This window comes from Panthera leo, chromosome A1, assembly GCF_018350215.1.
Source record: "Panthera leo isolate Ple1 chromosome A1, P.leo_Ple1_pat1.1, whole genome shotgun sequence".
NCBI classification, from domain to species: domain Eukaryota; kingdom Metazoa; phylum Chordata; class Mammalia; order Carnivora; family Felidae; genus Panthera; species Panthera leo.
Window position 1 is genome coordinate 975,914 of NC_056679.1, and position 19,087 is coordinate 995,000.

Sequence of the window (19,087 nt, forward strand, 5' to 3'; positions counted from 1 at the left end):
AGATACAAATCTCTTTATCAGATGTATGATTTGCAGATACTTTCTTTAGCATTTTTTGCACAGAAGTTCTAAATTGTTTTCAGCTTTACCAGTGAATTTTATAGTTTTTTTTTTAAGTTTATTTATTTGTAGAGAGAGACAGCATGAGCAGAAGAGGGACAGAGCGAGAGCGAGAGAGAGAGAGAGAGAGAGAGAGAGAGGGAGAGAGAATAGATCCCAAGCAGGCTCCATGCCCATTGCAGAGCCTGACCTGGGGCTTGAACCCATGAACTGTGAGATCATGACCTGAGCCAAAATCAAGAGTTGGATGCTTATTTGATTGAGCTACCCAGGCGCCCCTGAATTTTATACTTTCCATGTGTTTTCTTGTTATTTTTATTTTTTTTTCAATGTTTACTTATTTTTGAGAGACAGAGACAGAGTGTGAGTAGGGAAGGGGCAGAGAGAGAGGGAGACACAGAATTCAAAGCTGAGCTGTCCGCACAGAGCCCGACGCAGGGCTAGAACCCATGAACCGTGAGATCACGATCGGGCCGAAGTCGGATGCCCAACCGACTGAGCCAACCAGGCGCCCCTGTTTTCCTGTTATTATTAGTGCCCTTTTGTTTTAGATGAGAATTCTCTTTAACATGTCTTGTAAGGTCAGACTAGTGATGATGAACTCCAGCTTTTGTTAGTTTGGAAAATTCTTTATTGTTTTCAATCCTGATGGAAAACTTTACTAGGTAGAGTATTCTTGATTGTCAGTAGTTTTCTTTCAGCATAACATTTTTAATTTTGATGATGTCAAGTTTATCTAGTTTTTCTTTTATTGCCTGTGTTTTTGATGTTTTGTATCCAGGAAATCATTAACAAGTCCAAAGTCATGAAACCTTTCCTTTATTTTAAGAGTTCTATAGTTTTAGTTCTTTAAATGTAGGTCCTTGATCCATTTTGAGTTAATTTTTTATATATGGTGTAAGGGTTCTGTTGCACCTTTTTTTTTTTTTTTTTGAAATGACCTTTATCATTGATTGATCTTGGCATTCTTGTGTATTCACCTGACTATCTGGAGATTTCTTTCTCGGCTCTATTGTTTGTCATTGGCCTATATATTTGTCTTTATGTCAGTACCAAGCTGTTTTAATGTACTGTAGTAGCTTTGTAATAAGTTTTGCAATCTGAAAGTGTCAGACCCCTCTAGCTTTGTTCTTTTTTTTCAAGATTCTTGTCCCTTGAGATCCACATGGATTTTAGGATGACACTCTGCAAAAAAAATTTGGGTTTTGATAGGGATTGCATTAAATCCGTAGATTGCTTTAGGTGTAATATCATCCTCTTCAGGTTAATCTTTTCATCCATGAACATGGTATATCTTTCCATTTATTTGTGTCTTTAATTTTCTTTTAGCAGCGTTTTGTAGTTTTCATAATACAAGTCTTTCAACCTCCTTGGTTAAATTTATTTCCATGTATTTTATTATTTTTGATGTTACTGTAAATGGAATTGTTTTCTTAATTTCCTTTATGGATTGTTCATTGTTAGTGTGTAGAAATGCAACTGATTTTTCATGTTGATTTTGTGTTCTGAAACTTTGCTTATGTTTTCAAAATACAAGATTATGTCATCTGCAGAAATGATTTTACTTTTTGCTTTTCCTATTTGGATGCCTTTTATTTCTTGCTTAATTGCTCTGGCCAGAACTTCCTGTACCATGTTGAATTAAAATGGTGAGAGTAGGCATCTGTGCGTTCTAATCTTAGAGGAAAGACATTCCATCTTTTACCATTGAGTGTGATGTCAGCTGTGGTTTTTTCCATATGTGGCCTTTATTATGTTGCAGAAGTTTCCTTCTCTTTGTAGTGTATTATTTCTATCATGAAAGCATGTTGTATTTTGTCACAAAACTTCTTTGCCTCAATTGGGATGATGATGTGTTTTTCCCCCCTTTCTATGTATTAATATGGTATATTATTTTGATTTTCTTACGTTGAATTACCCTTGCATTCTGGGATAAATCCCACATGGTCCTGATACATAATCTTTTTTATGCTTCTGATTTTCTCCTGTTTTGTTGGGGATTTTTGCATCTATATTCATAAGGAATATTGGTTTATGGTTTTCTTGTAATGTCTTTGTCTGGATTTGATATCAGAGTAATGCTGGCCTTGTAGAATAAATTTGGAAGTGTTCTCCCCTTCAGTTTTTTGGGGAAGAATTTGAGAGGGAGCAATGTTAATTCTTTAAATGTTTGGTAGAATTTATCAATGAAGTCATCTGTTCCTGGGCATTTCTTTGTTTGGAGATATTTGATGACTGATTTAATCTCCTTGCTTGTAGATCTGTCTAGGTTTTACATTATCTTATCCAATCTAATCTCTACACCCAGTGTGGAGCTTGAACTCACAACCTGGAGATCAAAAGTCTACCAAATGAGCCAGCCAGCTGCCCCTAGATTTTGTATTTCCTCCTAGGGTAAGTTTTGGCAGTGTGTGTATCTAGGAATTTAGCCATTTTATCTTGGTTATCTGATTTTGTTGGCATATAATTGTTCATTGTGCTCTCTTATAATTGTTTCTATAAAATCAGTAGTGATGTCTTACTTTAATTTCTGATTTTGATAATTTGAGATTTTCTTTTGCTTCATAGTCTAGCTAAATATTTAATTTTTTCAAAGAATCACCTTTTTGTTGATGTCTCTTTTTTTTTTCTCTATCTGTGCACTAATCTTTATTGCATTATTTCTGCTAGGCTTGGGTTTAGCTTGCAGATTCTGATTTCTTAAAGTATAAAAGTTATTGATTTCGGATATTTTTAAATGTAGGTGTTAATAGCTGTAAGTTTTCTGCTGAGCACTGCTGTCATTGCATTCCATATTTTGGTATGTTTGTGTTTTGTCTTGTAAATTATAGGAAAAAAGTACTCATAAATTAAAAGTACAGTAATACTGGCTTTCTGTTGATTTATGTAGGTAATTTCACTTACATTCTTTATTTCTTATGGCTTCAATTTATTCTGTAGTGTGTTTTTATTATTGCCTGAAAGGTAGCATTTCATGCAGGTAGTAACATTTCATGCAGGTAGTAAACTCCTGCTTTTGTTCTCCTGGAAATATCTTAATTTCTCCTTAATATTGGAGGAATTTTTTGCTGGATTTAGAATTGTTAGTTGACGTTTTGTGTTGTTGTTGATCACAATAAATATGTCATCTCACTAGCTTCTGGCATCCATGGTTTCTGATGAGAAATGAACTGGTAATCTAAATTATATTGAGCATTCATTGCACGTGATGAGTTACTTCTTTCTTAAAATTATCTATCTTTGGTGTCTATAATTTGATTATTATGTGTCTTGTTGTGGATATCTTTCAGTTTATCTGACTTGGAGTTTGTTGAGCTTGTTGGATGTGTGTCATCCAGCATTTGGGGCTTTTTTTTGCCATTATTTCCTCAAATATTTTTTCCTGTCCCTTTCGTTCTGTTTATGATACATATGTGGGTATGTTTGGTAATGTTTTGTAGATTCCTCAGGCTCCATTCATTTTTCTTCCCTTTTTCCCTTGCTCCTCAGACTGGATAGTTTCAGTTATTCTCTCTTCCAGTTTACTGATTCTTCTGCCTCTTAAGATCTGCTTAAGGGGGAGGGTCAGAGAGAGGGAGACACAGAATCTGAAACAGGCTCCAGGCTTCGAGCTGTCAGCACAGAGCCCGATGCGGGGCTCAAACTCACGGACTGCGAGATCATGACCTGAGCCGAAGTCGGCCGCTTAACGGACTGAGCCACCCAGGCGCCCCACTTGGTTACTTTTTATAATTTGTATCTGTTTGTATTTTCATTTTGATTATGCATTGTTTTCACATTTCCTTTTGTTCTCTGTCAATGCTTTCCTTTAGCTCATTGAGCATATTTAAAATAGTTGATTTAATGTCTTTGACTACTTTTTCCAATGTTTGGGATTTTTCAGGGATGGTTTCTGTCAAATTCTTTTATTACTGTGAATAGGACATACTTTTTCTGTTTCTTTGTATGTTTTACAACATTCTGAGTATATTATGTGTAACTCTGGATGTCTGACTCTCCCAGTCTTCACAGATGGCTGAGTTTTTACTTGTTGAGGGATGGAGCCATTTGTTTTTGACTTTTTCTAAGTAACTTTTTAACAAAATGTATATTTCTTGTTGTGGTCCTTGAAGTTTCTGTTCCATTATTCCTATGGTGAACTAGTGACTGGACAAAAATTTCCTGAAGTATTGGGGTGGAAAAAAAATGAGATAAAGGGTCATGTCTCATTAGATAGATGCTTTTGGGAAAGCTGCTCCTGCCTATACAGATGAAACCAGGAGAAGATCTGCTCCAGACCACCCAAACACAGTCCCAAATTTGTAGAAGTTCCTCACTGCCAGTCCTCTGACAAGCCAGACTCTCCAGGAATGCAAGATGCTAACCCCATAGCCAAGTTGGGGTGAGGAATGGGGGATGGTTGCCGGCTCATGCATTTGCTCACTTGTGAATGATCAGCATTATCTTCCTCAGGCACTACCCTGGTGATTAATGAGTGTGTTCAGTGGGGTTTCAGGGATCTATAATTGGTTCCAGTCACTCTGTCCAGCTCAGTGGTTACTTGGGTGGAGGGACCCTTACCTAGAACTTCCCACTTTGCCATCTTGTTGATACCTGTCTTGATTTATTTTTCATATTGTACTTAAGAGGACCTATCACTTTGTTCTGAAAATTTTGTGGTGATCGGGATACTTTTTACCTTATGACACTTGAATATTAACTACAAGTTTAACTTTACTTGTAATTTAGTCATTTAAAAACTTTATTAGGTGTTAAAAGAATTTTACCTTTTTGAGGCATTCAGTCATGATGAATCCATGCTGTTCTGTTTTTCCTCTTCTAACATTTTTTATTGTAAATTTATGTTGTCTTCATTTTGTTTTACTTATTTATTTTTTTTTTACATTTTATTTATTTTTGAGGGAGAGAGAGCACAGGTGGGCCACCTTGAGGTGCAGAGAGAAAGGGAGACACAGAATCTGAGGCAGGCTCCAGGCTCTGAGCTGTCAGCACAGAGCCCGATGCGGGGCTCGAACTCACAAACCGTGAGACCATGACCTGAGCTGAGCCGAAGTTGGACACCCAACCGACTGAGCCACCCAGGCACCCCTCTTTATTTTATTTTATATATTTTTAAATATAATGTATTGTCAAGGTAGCTAACATACAGAAGTAAAACAATTTCCTCATTGTAAAATAGCTAATTAGAATTGACTCGGTGCAGAAAAGTGCCTAATGATATAGGCTTTATATAGATAATGTAGAAGTGGTCAACTTTTAATCAGATTTAAATCAGATTTAATCAGGTCAACTTTTAATCAGATAAAAGGAGTAAATTAAGTGTTTGGTGGTTGAAACATTCTCAGTGACATATAGAGGTGGCGAAATTTATTTATAGTCTAGGATTTGGGAACAGTTGTTATAGTTGAGTACTTACTCTGTTTTTGAGAAGTTGATTACTGCAGAGAACTAACTGGTAAAGAAAGTTCTATTCTCTGCTCCACTGTTTTCTTCCGAGAAGAATGAATTGGTACCTAGCAGCCAGCCACCAGAGGGAAGTCAGTTCTAGCTTTTCTGTGTTGGAAATGGTCTTCTGTTTTAGGTGTGCTAAAACCATAGAAAGGATCCAGAGAACTCATTAAAACTGCATTAAAAGCATTAAAAGCTTTTAACTGCATCAAAAGCCTATACATTTCATATCATAACATCAATAGATTTATGCCTTATTCCTCTGAAAATTGTTACCTTGATGAGGATATTTCCTGCCTTATGGCACATGAATATTAACTGCAAATTAAAGTTCATTTGTTTTTTTAAATCCCCTTTTAGCCTGGCACTTGGGCTTGATACCTCTTTTTTTTTTTTTTTTTTTTTTTTTTTTTTTTAATTTTTAATGTTTCTTTATTTTTGAGAGAGACAGATACAGAACATGAGAGGGGGAGGGGCAGAGAGAGAGGGAGACACAGAATCCGAAGCAGGCTCCAGGCTCTGAGCTGTCAGCACAGAGCCCAATGCGGGGCTCGAACCCATGAACTGTGAGATCATGAACTGAGCCGAAATCGGACGCCCAACCATCTGAGCCATCCAGGTGCCCCAGGCTTGATATTTCTTCTTTTGGATACTTGCATATTTTGAATATTGAGTTGGTTTTTGTGTTACTGAATTTTTTATTAATAAGAACTGTGCTATATTATTTTATTGTTTAATATTTAATTACATATTGGATATCATGAATATTCAAATCCTGACATCTAACTTCTTGTCTGTGGTCTTGGGCAACTTAGCTTTGAAGATGATAATGATTATTTTTTTAAGTAAGCTCTAGGCCCAACGTGGGACTTACACTTACATCCCTGGGATCAAGAGTTGCATGATCAACCAGCTGAGCCAGCCAGCACCTCTTGTTTTTAGATCTGTATAAAGAAGACAAAGTGATTTTCTTCATGGATTTGCTTTAACATGAAGATTTGGCTCATAACAAGCATCAAATAAATGTTAAATATTACTGGATGGATGTACTAATTTTTAAAAAATTTCATTGAGTTATGAAAATTTTGAATCAATGTTATTCAGCATATTTCAACTTTTAATACCTTCTATAGAGTGGTAATGTTAAAATTTTTTTTGATGTTTACTTAAATTTATGTGAAGGTTTCCCTTAGCATAGATTATTGTTTTACCATAAAGAAGTCTTCCTTAGTGAGGAACTGTTTTAGAGTAATGGTGTATATATATTTTAGTTTTTGGAAATATTTAAAACATCTTAGAGTGTGGAATGGTAATTTGTAGATCTTTGTGAAAGGCAAGTAGTCACCCCTTACAGTTTTAGATACAATTATCCATTTTCTTTAAAGCAGATATAAATGTATCTTCTGCCATTTTTCAGTATTAGCATGTCATCCACACTGGTGCACATACAGCTCTTGCTCTCAGAGCAATGATTTTGAGACTGGTTTTGGAATTCACCTTTTGTTTTTTTTTTAATTTTTTATTTTTTTAAATTTACATTCAAATTAGTTAGCATATAGTGCAACAATGATTTCAGGAGTAGATTCCTTAGTGTCCCTTACCCACTTAGCCCATCCCCCCCCAACCCCTCCAGTAACCCTCAGTTTGTTCTCCATATTTATGAGTCTCTTCTGTTTTGTCCCCCTCTCTGTTTTTATATTATTTTTGTTTCCCTTCCTTTATGTTCATCTGTTTTGTCTCTTAAAGTCCTCATATGAGTGAAGTCATATGATTTTTGTCTTTCTCTGACTAATTTCACTTAGCATAATACCCTCCAGTTCCATCCACGTGGTTGCAGATGGCAAGATTTCTATTTGATTGCCGAGTAATACTCCCTTGTATATATAGACCACATCTTCTTTATCCATTCATCCATTGATGGACATCTGGGCTCTTTCCATACTTTGGCTATTGTTGATAGTGCTGGGGACACATGGGGTGCATGTGTCCCTTCGAAACAGCACACCTGTATCTCTTGGATAAATACCTAGTAGTGCAATTGCTGGGTCATAGGTTAGTCCTATTTTTAGTTTTTTGAAGAACCTCCATACTGTTTTCCAGAGTAGCTGCACCAGCTTGCATTCCTATGGAATTCAGCTTTATACATAGTACTTGAATTCTGATGTCTTGGAACCATGGGTAGTTTTAATGTATTGAAGTATGGCTTTATTATAGAAAAGTTAAAATCTATTTTATCTAACTCAGAAGAGGTTTTTGTCACAGTTAAATGAAAATACAATAGCCATTCCTATAAAATACTGTTTTGTTACTACAAACATTTCATTACTATGTTAAATAGGATGTGATGCCCTCTGGAAACTAAACTTGGTTTAAGTAAGATGCTTAATGGTTAGAGAATAGCAGAGTAGATATCAAATAAGGGATCAGAATTTTATAAGTAAAGGTTACTTAAAAATAACTCTGGTAATCAAAGTTAACGTAGGGGTTTTTGCCTTCTTGCCTTTCCACAAATATTTGGGAAAACTGAGTGTATACTCTGTGCCCAGGCACTGTTTTAGACATGCAGTGAGAAGAGCAATTAGTTATGGTCTATCCAGTGTTTTCATAAAATGGTTGATATACCCCTGTTTAATGTCTATGAAAAGTGCTTAACCTGTATTCCTCTTGTATCTGGTGATAATTCCTTCATCTTTAACTAACGCTTTATCAACTTTTTATTATTTTCTGTTACTGACTCCTGTCTTCCCCATTATTTATTTTTAAAAAACATTTATTTATTTAAATAATCTCTACACCCAATGTGGGACTCGAACTCATCACCCCAAGATCAAGAGTCACATGTTCCTCTGATTGAACCAGCCAGGTGCCTGTTTTTTCCATTATTCATTCAGGTGCTTAGCTGCCTGAAATTCTTTTTAGATTAATGTTGACTCTTAAGTACAATTTTGTGGGACTCCTGCATGGCTCAGTCAATTGAGTCTTGATTTTGTCTCAAGTCATAATCCCAGGATCATGGAAATAAGCCCTGTGTTGGGCTCTGTGCTGAGCATGGAGCCTGCTTGGGGTTCGTTCTCTCTCTCTCTCTCTCTCTCTCTCTCTCTTTCTCTTTCTCTTTCTCTGTCCCTCTACCTCTCTACCCCTCTGCCTCTCTCCTCTGCTTGTGTGCTCTCTCTCTCTCTCTAAAAAATATAAATCTGAAGTGCGACTTGTTGGTCACCTCTCTTACTCAGACTCCCTGCTTCTCCCATAAGCAATGTCTATCAGTATAGTGTGATCCTTACAGAGTTTTTTTTTCATGAATTTACATAAAAGTTATGTACTTTAGGAAAAATAGAATATGTGTGTGTATGGGTTTTTGGGGAATGCATAACGTTGTAGTAATAATACTCTGTTTTCTTGTAACTGTTTGTCGGTCCACAGTAATCTTACTGATCTTTTCATGTTAGTAAGATCTGCTTTTTAAAAAACCCTAATCTGTTCAATTTTTTTCCATCTCCTGTCGTCACCTTTGTTTTCAGCTACCATCATCTCTCAATTGGATCAATGGCCTTCTAGGTGGTTTCTTTGCCTCTAGTCTTGCCTTCTCATCCATTTTCCACATAGCAGCCCGGGAGATGTATTAAAAACATAAGTGACATGTTAACCTTTTCGTGGAAACACTGCAATGTTTCAACCTGTTACAGTAAAATCCAAACTTGTGTTTAAAATTCATGATTTCTGATTGCAGGGATGTGTTTTGTTTGTTGATTCCCACTCTCCCCCCACCGCCCTCAGGTGTCCAGATCAGTGTCTTGTGCATACTAGGTTGGATGCTTTGTAAATCTTTGTTGAATGCAGTTAATGAATTAACTTGTTGGCATTGGAAGCTTGTTCTGTGCATGTTTTTATATCTCCTACAATTCTTCCCTACCTTGTTCAGCCACATTGGTCTTTATTTTATTGCTTGGATTCACCAGCTTCATTGCCTTCAGACTTGAATGTAGGAATGCCCTTCCTACAATTTTGCCAAGTGGAATCTTTCTTGTCATTCCAGATTTCAGTGTAAATGTCACCTGGCCAAGAGGTCTTCTCTGATAACTCTATTACCGATTTGTTGTTAAAAACTTTAAATTTTGCTTTAAAAACAAGTGAGAAATTGTGTTCAAAAATTAAGAAAAACAATGAAATATACAATGAACAGTTTCTCTATCCCTCTCCTTGTTACTCCATCTGCCAAAGTGATATGTATAGTAGTGTCATCTTCATTGTTTCAGAAGCTCTTTATAGCAAAATAAGCAAATGGCAGCATATATGAAGTAGTAAATGTTCTTAAACCACCCTTTTTTGTTTTTTATTTTTTTAAACCGGGCTAAGGGACTTTATTAGAGAAAGAGGATTACAAAAGACTCAAGAGTTGGCCTTGGGGCTCTTGAGCCAGTCTTTTAAGACTTGTACAACCACTGTTTTCTCACCATCTCAGAAAACCTACTCTATGAAAATTAGGCTACCATGTATAAACCACTTCAAATTCCCATCCACCTTGTCTCCAAATTAACCTACACCCCCCGTCCCTTTTTTTTTTTTTAACCTACAATCTATATCCACCCTTTATCCTCTGCCTCTTCTATATTTTCTTTCCTGTTTAGTCACTGAAACTAAGGTGATTGATGTTCAAGATTAGTTCTGCTACCACCTGTGTCCATGACCTCATCTTCTCCCATTGCTCAAGAACTTACCTTCTTTCTTTTCTGGCTCTTCACTGTTAACTCCTTGCAGTCTCTTTGGCTTCAGCATAGCCCTGCATATTTATCAGGAGCTCAGAAAATAATTGGTTGAATACAGCAGAGTAATGAAGAGTTTGGACTACTGAGTTATAAAGACCTGGGGATGCATTTTAGCTGTGTGACTTTGGCAGGTTAATTAGCATCTCCAAGACATAAATTCTTCTTCATTAAAATGGGACAGAAATTATAACTATTATCAAGTGTTATATTGGAGATATAACTAGGAAGTGTAGTATATATATTTCCTGTGGCCATTGTAACAAATTACCATAACCTTGGTGGCTTAAAACAATAGAAAATTTTTGCTCTCATAATTCTGGAGGTCAGAAGTTGGAAATCAGTGACACAGGGATCAAATCAAGGTGTCAGCAGGGCCAGGCTTCCTCTGGAAGCTTTGGCAGAGAATCCATTCCTTGCCTCTTCTACATTCTGGTGACTGCCAACATCCCTTGGCTGCATCACTTCAGTCGCTGATCTGCCTCTATGCCTGTAATCTCCTTTTACCTCCCTTTGCAAACTGGTGCATTTAGGGCCCACCTAGCTAATCTGTTTCTAAATTCTTGACCTTAATCATATCTGCAAAGACCCTTTTACCACCATATAAGGTAACATTTACAGGTTCCAGGGATTGGGATCTGATATCTTTGAGGGCCATTATTCAGCCTGATACATGGATATAAAGCATACATCAATAGTGCCTGGCAAATAAGGATTTAAGCTTTCTGGTTAAGGTCAACAAGGATTTCAGATTCTCAGAAGGATTCGATTATATAGTTGTAAGGGGGCCAGGGAATATGAAAAAAAAGGGATTAAAAAAAGATGAGGCAAGGGAAATTAGGGATTAGATCATGTCAGCTTATTCAATACAGTAGATACATAGGATAAATGTATAGAGAAGGGATTTTTATTGTATAGAGAAGGTTTTTGTTATTTTCCTGTTCAAACGTATATTGAAGGATTTATCCATGTTTCCAATGGTAAAGTTTATAGCTTAAATAGTATGGTAGAAAGGAGGTGGTGGAAGTGGGAATATACTACATATCATTACTGAAAATGGGAAGATTACCTTTTTATATTGCAAGAGGTTCCCATGGAGACTATATGAAATTTAGTGAATGACATCATAGAATGGATACCAAATTTTTCCTTTATTAAATAAGAATTGTCATTTAGAATAAAAAAGAAAATTATCTTTAAAAAGTTCTTTCAGGGGTGCTGTGGGTGGCTCATTTGGGCGTCTGACTCTTGATTTTGGCTCAGGTCATGATCTCATGGTTTGTAAGGCTGAGTCGCACGTCAGGCTCTGCATGGACAGTGCTGAACGTGCTTGGGATTGTCTCTCCCCCCCCCCCCCCCCCCCCCAGCCCCGTGCTTACATGTGCTCACATCCTATCTCAAAATAAACACATAAACTTTAAAAATAAAAACCAAATAAATAAATAAATCTTTCAGTTAGAAAAGCAAAAGATTATACTGACATTTGTTTTCTTTTTCTTCTTTCCATCTCCTTGACAGGTTTTTTGGCATGGACACAGGTTCAGTGGGAGGATTAGAATTGACTGATCAGACTCCTGTTTTATTAGGGAGTACGGCCATGGCAACTAGTCTCACCAATGTAGGAAATTCATTTAGTGGTCCACCTAATCCTTTAGTTTCTAGATCTAATAAATTTCAAAACTCATCAGTGGAAGATGATGATGATGTTGTTTTTATCGAACCCGTACAACCTCCCCCACCTTCTGCACCAGTGGTAGCTGATCAAAGGACTGTAACATTTACATCATCAAAAAATGAAGAACTACAAGGAAATGATTCCAAAATTCTTCCATCCTCAAAAGAGTTGGCTTCTCAGAAGGGAAGTGTAAGTGAGACAATTGTCATTGATGATGAAGAGGACATGGAAACAAATCAAGGGCAAGAGAAAAATTCCTCCAATTTTATTGAACGGAGACCTCCTGAATCTAAAAACAGAACCAATGATGTGGATTTCTCCACTTCCAGTTTTTCAAGAAGTAAGGTAAATGCAGGAATGGGTAATAGTGGTATCACCACAGAACCAGACTCTGAAATTCAGATTGCTAATGTTACAACCTTAGAAACAGGTGTAAGCTCTGTGAATGATGGCCAATTAGAAAATACTGACGGGCGAGATATGAACTTAATGATTACACATGTAACATCCCTGCAGAATACCAACTTGGGAGATGTCTCTAACGGACTGCAGTCAAGTAATTTTGGTGTTAATATACAAACATACACCCCATCTTTAACTTCACAGACCAAGACTGGAGTAGGACCTTTTAATCCTGGTAGAATGAATGTGGCAGGAGACGTATTTCAGAATGGAGAATCTGCAACTCATCATAATCCTGGTAAGCAGTACGTGATCTACCCCATGTAAACGAATTTATTTGCTTGCTCCTTTTTTTATTGTAGTAATTGGTACTACCTCGGTTAGTTTACTCATGTAAGTTAAGTTAATTCTATTGACTTGTAAGTTTGAAATTTTAGCTGATAAGATGTAAAACCATGTATTTCTCTGCAGATTATTAGAAAATCATAGAAATTTATGTCTAAAAGATTGGAGAAAAATGCCTTTTACATTAACTAACACTGAAGTCTAACAGTTTGGCATCTTACTTGTCATGTAATTACTTTTTGCTAATACAATTTTAGTTCTGTCTAGTAGTAATGTGTAAATAGTGAAAAGAAGATAAACACACTTATGTAACAACCTAGTATTGTATAATGGGCACATTTAGATTTGTTTTTACTTTACTTGTGTTTAATTTTGACTCTTATCGGATTTTAATTTTTTCTTACTAGCATTTTATATTTTAATATTTGAAGGCTGGTAAATTTTGCAACTATCTGAAAAATTTTTCTTTAGACAGTTTTGCTCTGTGAAAACATTAAAAAGAGAAGTTACAAGAACTCTGGCTTTTTGATGACCATGTCTTTGTATGTCCCTTTATCTTTCACCTCTGCCCCTAAACCTTTATATGTCTGTCTTTCTCATATATCCTTCTTTCTGTTTCTCTCATTTTTTCATCCTTTTAGGCTTATTAGCAACTTTATCAGCCTAGAAATTGTGGAGAATAATAAAGAATGACTAAAGCTTAGTGTAGAATGCTGTAAAATGCTGGTCATTTTTCCTTTTTACTTATTTTATTTGGTTATGAGTGATATTTAATTGTTGAAGAATGTTTGGAAAATCTGTAATTAAATCCCTGATAGTATTTTATTAACTGAAGATTACCGCGTCAGTCCTTTGAGTGGTTTTCTTTCAGTCTTTTTCCTTTGCATTATCACTTGGTTGACATGCAACTCTGAATAATTTTGCTTCCTGTTTTTTTCCCATTTTAATATTATGTTGTATTTTCTCATACCAATAACATTTATATACAAGTTTTAATGACTGCATAGTGGATATGGATATATCATTCCCATATTTGGTGTTTACAGTTTCCCATATTTTACTATTATAGATTTATGATGAACATCTTTGTTCAAATTTCTCATTATTTCTTTAGAGTATATTTCTAGAAATGAAGTTACAAGGCCAAAGGATATCACTGTCCCTATCCTTCCAAAGACTTTTGGTTGAAAAAAAATCTATCTGGTTTATAATGACTTTGGAAGAAATAATGTTCCTTATTATTCAATTTGTAAAATATCTCATGCCTTCCAAGACCCTTTCCCTCTATGTGTGTATATGTATTTTCGTAGGCAAGTCTGGGTATGGGCATGTATCTGTGAGTTTGTATGAGCATTTTAAAGTTGTAGAAATATATTGTCATATTGCTGTCCAGAAAAGTCTTACAAACTTACACGTCAGCTGTCTATATGTTAGTTTCTTTCTCATTGTAACTTTCAGGCTCAAATAAAAGTTTAAGATGCTAATGCTCAAATTAATTTGAAAATAAGTATTTTGTCTTTATTGTAATTATAAATATTTTTAAAACATAAGTATGAGGAAGGAAATAATCTCACCATTGAGAGTAGTACATTTAATTCTAACCTGAGATCATAGTTTAGGTATTGTTTTGTAAACTCTTTCTTCCTACTGCCCCTTTAAATACCTAACAAAGCATCTTGAACTTTTGACCATATCAAGTCTATATGTTTGATTTATTCTCTATTTAGCTTGGTTCCAGTTTTCACTATTTAAATAACTCTTAAGGATATTTTTATGCCTGTATCTTGAAATACTTACTTCTTTAGGGATATTGTTGAGTCAAAGGGGCATATCATTGTAAGAATTGTGTTTTTGGGGTGCCTGGCTGGCTCATTTGTATAGTGTGTTACTCTTGATCTTGGGGTTATTGGTTTGAGCCCCATTTTGGATGTAGAGATTACTTAAGAAAAATAAAAAATAAAAAATCTTAAAAAAAAAACCCAATTGTGTTCCTTTTTACTCAAGCTCTTATACAAGGGAATGTATACTACTTATCAGAAAAAAACTGAACAGATATACCTGTTTGCTCTTTTGTTTCTGAATTAGCTCTTGTTGTTAAATGTGCTGTTTTTATTAGTAATAGGGAGTTATAAAATCTTGGCTGTTTATACTAGCTTTCAGACTAATTGTGATTTGGGCAAATTAAACTGCTGCCCCCTGATGTCCTTTGAATAAAATAGAAGGTTTAGACAAAACTTACCTTCCTAAAAATATTTTCATATTGGAAGATGTGAAAATTTGGTAGCAGAAATATATAAGAACTGAAAAATAGATAAATGGAGACATATTATTTATACAGGGTCTAAAACTAAATTAGAAAAAAAAGTATGCCTTTTTTTTCAAAATCAAGTTAATAGATGCCCTTAAATTTAACTCATTTCTTTAAGAATATGTTCAAGTGATAAACCTGCAAAATTGAGCATATGTTCAAATACAAGTTTTGATTGGAGGGCCTTCATAAGGTGGAATTTTCAATTAGTGACTACAGTTGGCTCTTAAAAACATAGTAAGGGTTAAGAGTGTCAACTTCCCCTCTCTCCCCACCCCCTATGCACTTGAAAATCCATATGTAATTTTTTGACTCCTCCAAAACATAACTACTAGTAGCCTTCGGGTTTTGTTTTGTTTTGTTTTGTTTTTAACTAGTAGTCTACTGTTGACTGGAAGCCTTACTGATAGCAGCACGTATTTTCTGTATGATATGTATTATATACTGTATTCTTATAGTAAACTAAGCTAGAGAAAAGAATGTTATTAAGAAAATCATAAAAAAATACTTTTACAATACTGTACTATAAAAAAATCTGCATATAAGTGGACTCACTTAGTTCAAAGCCATGTTGTTCAAGAGCCAACTGTATTTTCTTTGTAGTCATTAATATATGTATCTATTTATTAAAACTGGTCTATTACCCTGATCATAGCAGAATAACAGGATTCCAGAATGCACTGTTTATTCAACGTATGAAGTATAATTTTGTGGAGAGGGTATTACGGACTAAGGTAAAATTTCAGTAGCAGTGTTATGTAGCCCCTTGAAATAATTATATTGATGGACTGGGTCAGAACCAGGAAATCTCCCTCTTCAAGGTTTTGAAAATAAAGAAGTTTCCCTGAGCTCTAGATAAATTTGTACTTCCTGTGGAAGGAAAAAGACCGTTGTTTTTCATATAGAAGGGTAACTTTTTATGTATGGAAGTTGAAAATTTGGAATAACCTAGAAAAGAAAAAAATTACTAGAGACAATCGTAGAATTTAGAAATGGTGGCCTGTAAAGTTTCAAAAGGAAAAAAGGTTACGGTATTGATAGTGTAGTGAGAGATCTGTGGAGCAGTAACTAGTGTAGTAAGCAGGAGACTTTCTGCTAAGTACCAGCTTAAGAGAGAAAAAATAAATTCTGCACTCTACTGTTAATGTTGCACATATCTTTTAATTCTGTGCTCTGCTGAAACTGTTTGCAGTAAGACCGTAATAATGATGTGGGATGAGTCACTATATGTTGGCTTATCATTTCTGTGTAACACTCTAATTTCTTTGGTATTATGTGGTCTATTTAGAGGCCATGGAACTAGACATGGGAAAAGCTGTTTTTATTTTTAAAAATGTTTATTTATTTGAGAGAGAGAGAGCGTGCGCACGCATGCGTGCAGGTACGTGAGTGGGGAGAAGCAGAGAGAGATGGGGAGAGAGAGAATCCCAAGCAGGCTCCACGCTCCGTGCGGAGCCCTACGTGGGGCTCTGTCTCAGGATTGTGAGATCATGATCTGAGCTGAAATCAAGAGTTGGATGCTTAAGCAACTGAGCCACCCAGGCACCTTGGAAAAAGCTGTTTTTGAAAAGGTGTTTTGAATATAATCGTATATACAGCTTATCAGACCTGTATTTGTCAAGTGTTTGGCCAAAATTTTATTATAACTTTCATTATCAACTTTTATGTTTATGTATGTGTTCCTTACTTAAAGGAATATTCTGTAAATTCTTGTTTAATCAATAATGGCTAATATTTTTTAATGCTTCCTCTATGCTACTTACTATGTTTTATTGCATGTATTATCTTATTTAATGTTACCATTCCTATGAGGTTGGTACCATTTCCAGTTTAGAGAAGAGTTAGGTACAGAATTTAACTTTCCAGTTTAGTAGGTGGAGTCTAAATGTCAACTAGGCATTCTTAGTCCTTGGGTTTTTACCTCTCTGCTACATTGCTGCCTTATTAATGTCTTAAACTTGTACAGGATGGGAAGTTAAAACTGTTTCTTTGATAGAGATCCCAATGTGTATAAATACCTGTTTCATTTATTCTTTCTTGTGCATTTTGTTTTTAAGATTCTTGGATTTCCCAGTCAGCTTCATTTCCTCGTAATCAGAAACAACCAGGGGTGGATTCTTTATCACCAGTGGCCTCACTTCCTAAACAGATTTTCCAGCCTTCTGCACAGCAACAACCCACTAAACCAGTTAAAGTCACTTGTGCAAACTGTAAAAAACCTTTACAGAAGGGACAGACGGCTTATCAACGAAAAGGATCAGCTCATCTCTTTTGTTCTACCACCTGCCTTTCTTCCTTCTCTCACAAGCCTGCTCCAAAGAAACTTTGTGTTATGTGTAAAAAGTAAGGTTTACCTTTCTCCTCTTCTTTTTTTTTTTAAATGAAGTACAGTTGATACACAGCGTTACATTAGTTTCAGGTGTACAATATAGTGATTGGACAAGTCTCTAAGTTATGCTGTGCTCACCACAAGTGTAGGTAAGGTTTACCTTTCAGCATAATTCCATGTGGTTGAATATTGGTGGTATATAATTTTAGGAAAATTCTGAGTCTTAGAGGCAAATTATGATGTTTGAAAAATTGGTAAGCTAGTTGTTTGAATCTTAAAGCAAAACTCAGATTTGCAGTGGCTTTGGAGGATTCCCTACTACCACTGCGTGGCTGATGATTAAAACGCTTCTTACTTGGATAGGGTTTGGGGTTGATTTAGATACCAGGCCCTTGTAATTAATTTTGGCTCTGATCTCCATTGAACTCTTTGAATTTGTCAAAATGCATGTTTATTTGCATTATTAATTATCAGAATTCTAGCCAGATAAAATTGTTTTGCAATTTATATCACATTAAAATAAGTCAAATTTTGTACTATCTTCATATTAAGATTATTTTAAATTGGCAAGTCTTTGGATTTTATGTTTTTATGTTAGTTTTGAACATTCAGTCATTACAATGGCCAGTGTTTTAAGACTCAAGTACCAGTTTTTGGATAGCTTTGGGAAGAGACAGTTCTTTCTTACACTATTTTTTAGGTCTTGCTTCACTAGTTAAAAATAGTGGAATATGGTATATTATGTGCACGGTCGAACCAGGTGGGCTTTCCTTCTGTGCCATCTCTTGGAGCGGCCCAAATTTGGGAAGATAGTTTAGATCTTAGAACTTTGGAAAGGTTCTCTGTACAAGTTTAATAAATGCAAGTATTGGAACGGTTACATAGTTTTTAGATTGCTTTACAGTAGTAGACTTTTACATACTGTAGTATGGGATCTTGAAATTCAGAATTTCATTAAAGGAAAACTTCACAGGTCATCACTTTTGTTTCCTACCATTTCGAATTGCATTACAGAGCTGTACAGAATGGTAGGTGGGGTCCTTTTGGGTTATGGCTATAGGGGTGTACCTAAATAAGTTCATATATCCTCTCTAGAATATATGTCATATTTCCATGACCTAGATCGTTCCAAGTTTTCTACTTACCTATGGGAAAGGAATTGACTAGGTGTTATAAGTTTGTATCTCAGGAAATTAGGCTTTGATGTTAAACTCCATATAAATAGTAACAACTGATTTTTTTAATTTCTATTTTTTAAAGTGTTTCCAATGTCTGAAAGCCTTGTTAAGGAGTTTGAAGACAAATTGGGTACTGACAAAGATTTAATAGTATGAAATCATTTTGGTTCCTTATCTTCTGTGTTCCCATTTTATTGCCAAGAGTTTTTAAATAGTAAACGTGATTTAATGGATCTAAAAATGGTGTTTGATTCCCAGGGTAAAATCTGTGGAAATTAGAAATGTTAATTATTACTCTTACGTTTGATTTTTTTTTAAATACAAGTTGACTTTAAGCTGTTCACTTACTTTTCAGAGATATAACTACGATGAAAGGAACTATTGTTGCTCAAGTGGATTCAAGCGAATCCTTCCAGGAATTCTGTAGTACATCTTGTTTGTCTCTCTATGAAGACAAGCAGAATCCTACTAAAGGAGCTCTAAATAAATCAAGATGTACAATTTGTGGTAAACTAACAGAGGTTTGTATTTTTGTGCCTTCTCTCTTAGTTCTAACTAACGGGAATATTCTTAGCTTTATTT

General features: G+C 35.4%; 1 protein-coding gene across 2 annotated transcripts in view; it reads left to right on the plus strand.

Moving 5' to 3' along the window:
- ZMYM2 (zinc finger MYM-type containing 2) overlaps nt 1–19,087 on the plus strand; it is a 104,407-nt gene that overhangs the window by 20,822 nt on the left and 64,498 nt on the right. Inside the window, exons 3-6 of one of the 2 annotated variants that reach the window (XM_042952970.1) lie at nt 11,787–12,288; nt 12,550–12,643; nt 17,056–17,341; nt 18,861–19,026. In XM_042952970.1, the coding sequence (XP_042808904.1) occupies nt 11,787–12,288; nt 12,550–12,643; nt 17,056–17,341; nt 18,861–19,026 (1,048 nt within the window). Of the gene's footprint in view, nt 1–11,786; nt 12,644–17,055; nt 17,342–18,860; nt 19,027–19,087 lie in introns of both variants that reach the window. The other variant, XM_042952337.1, reaches the window with a different exon arrangement.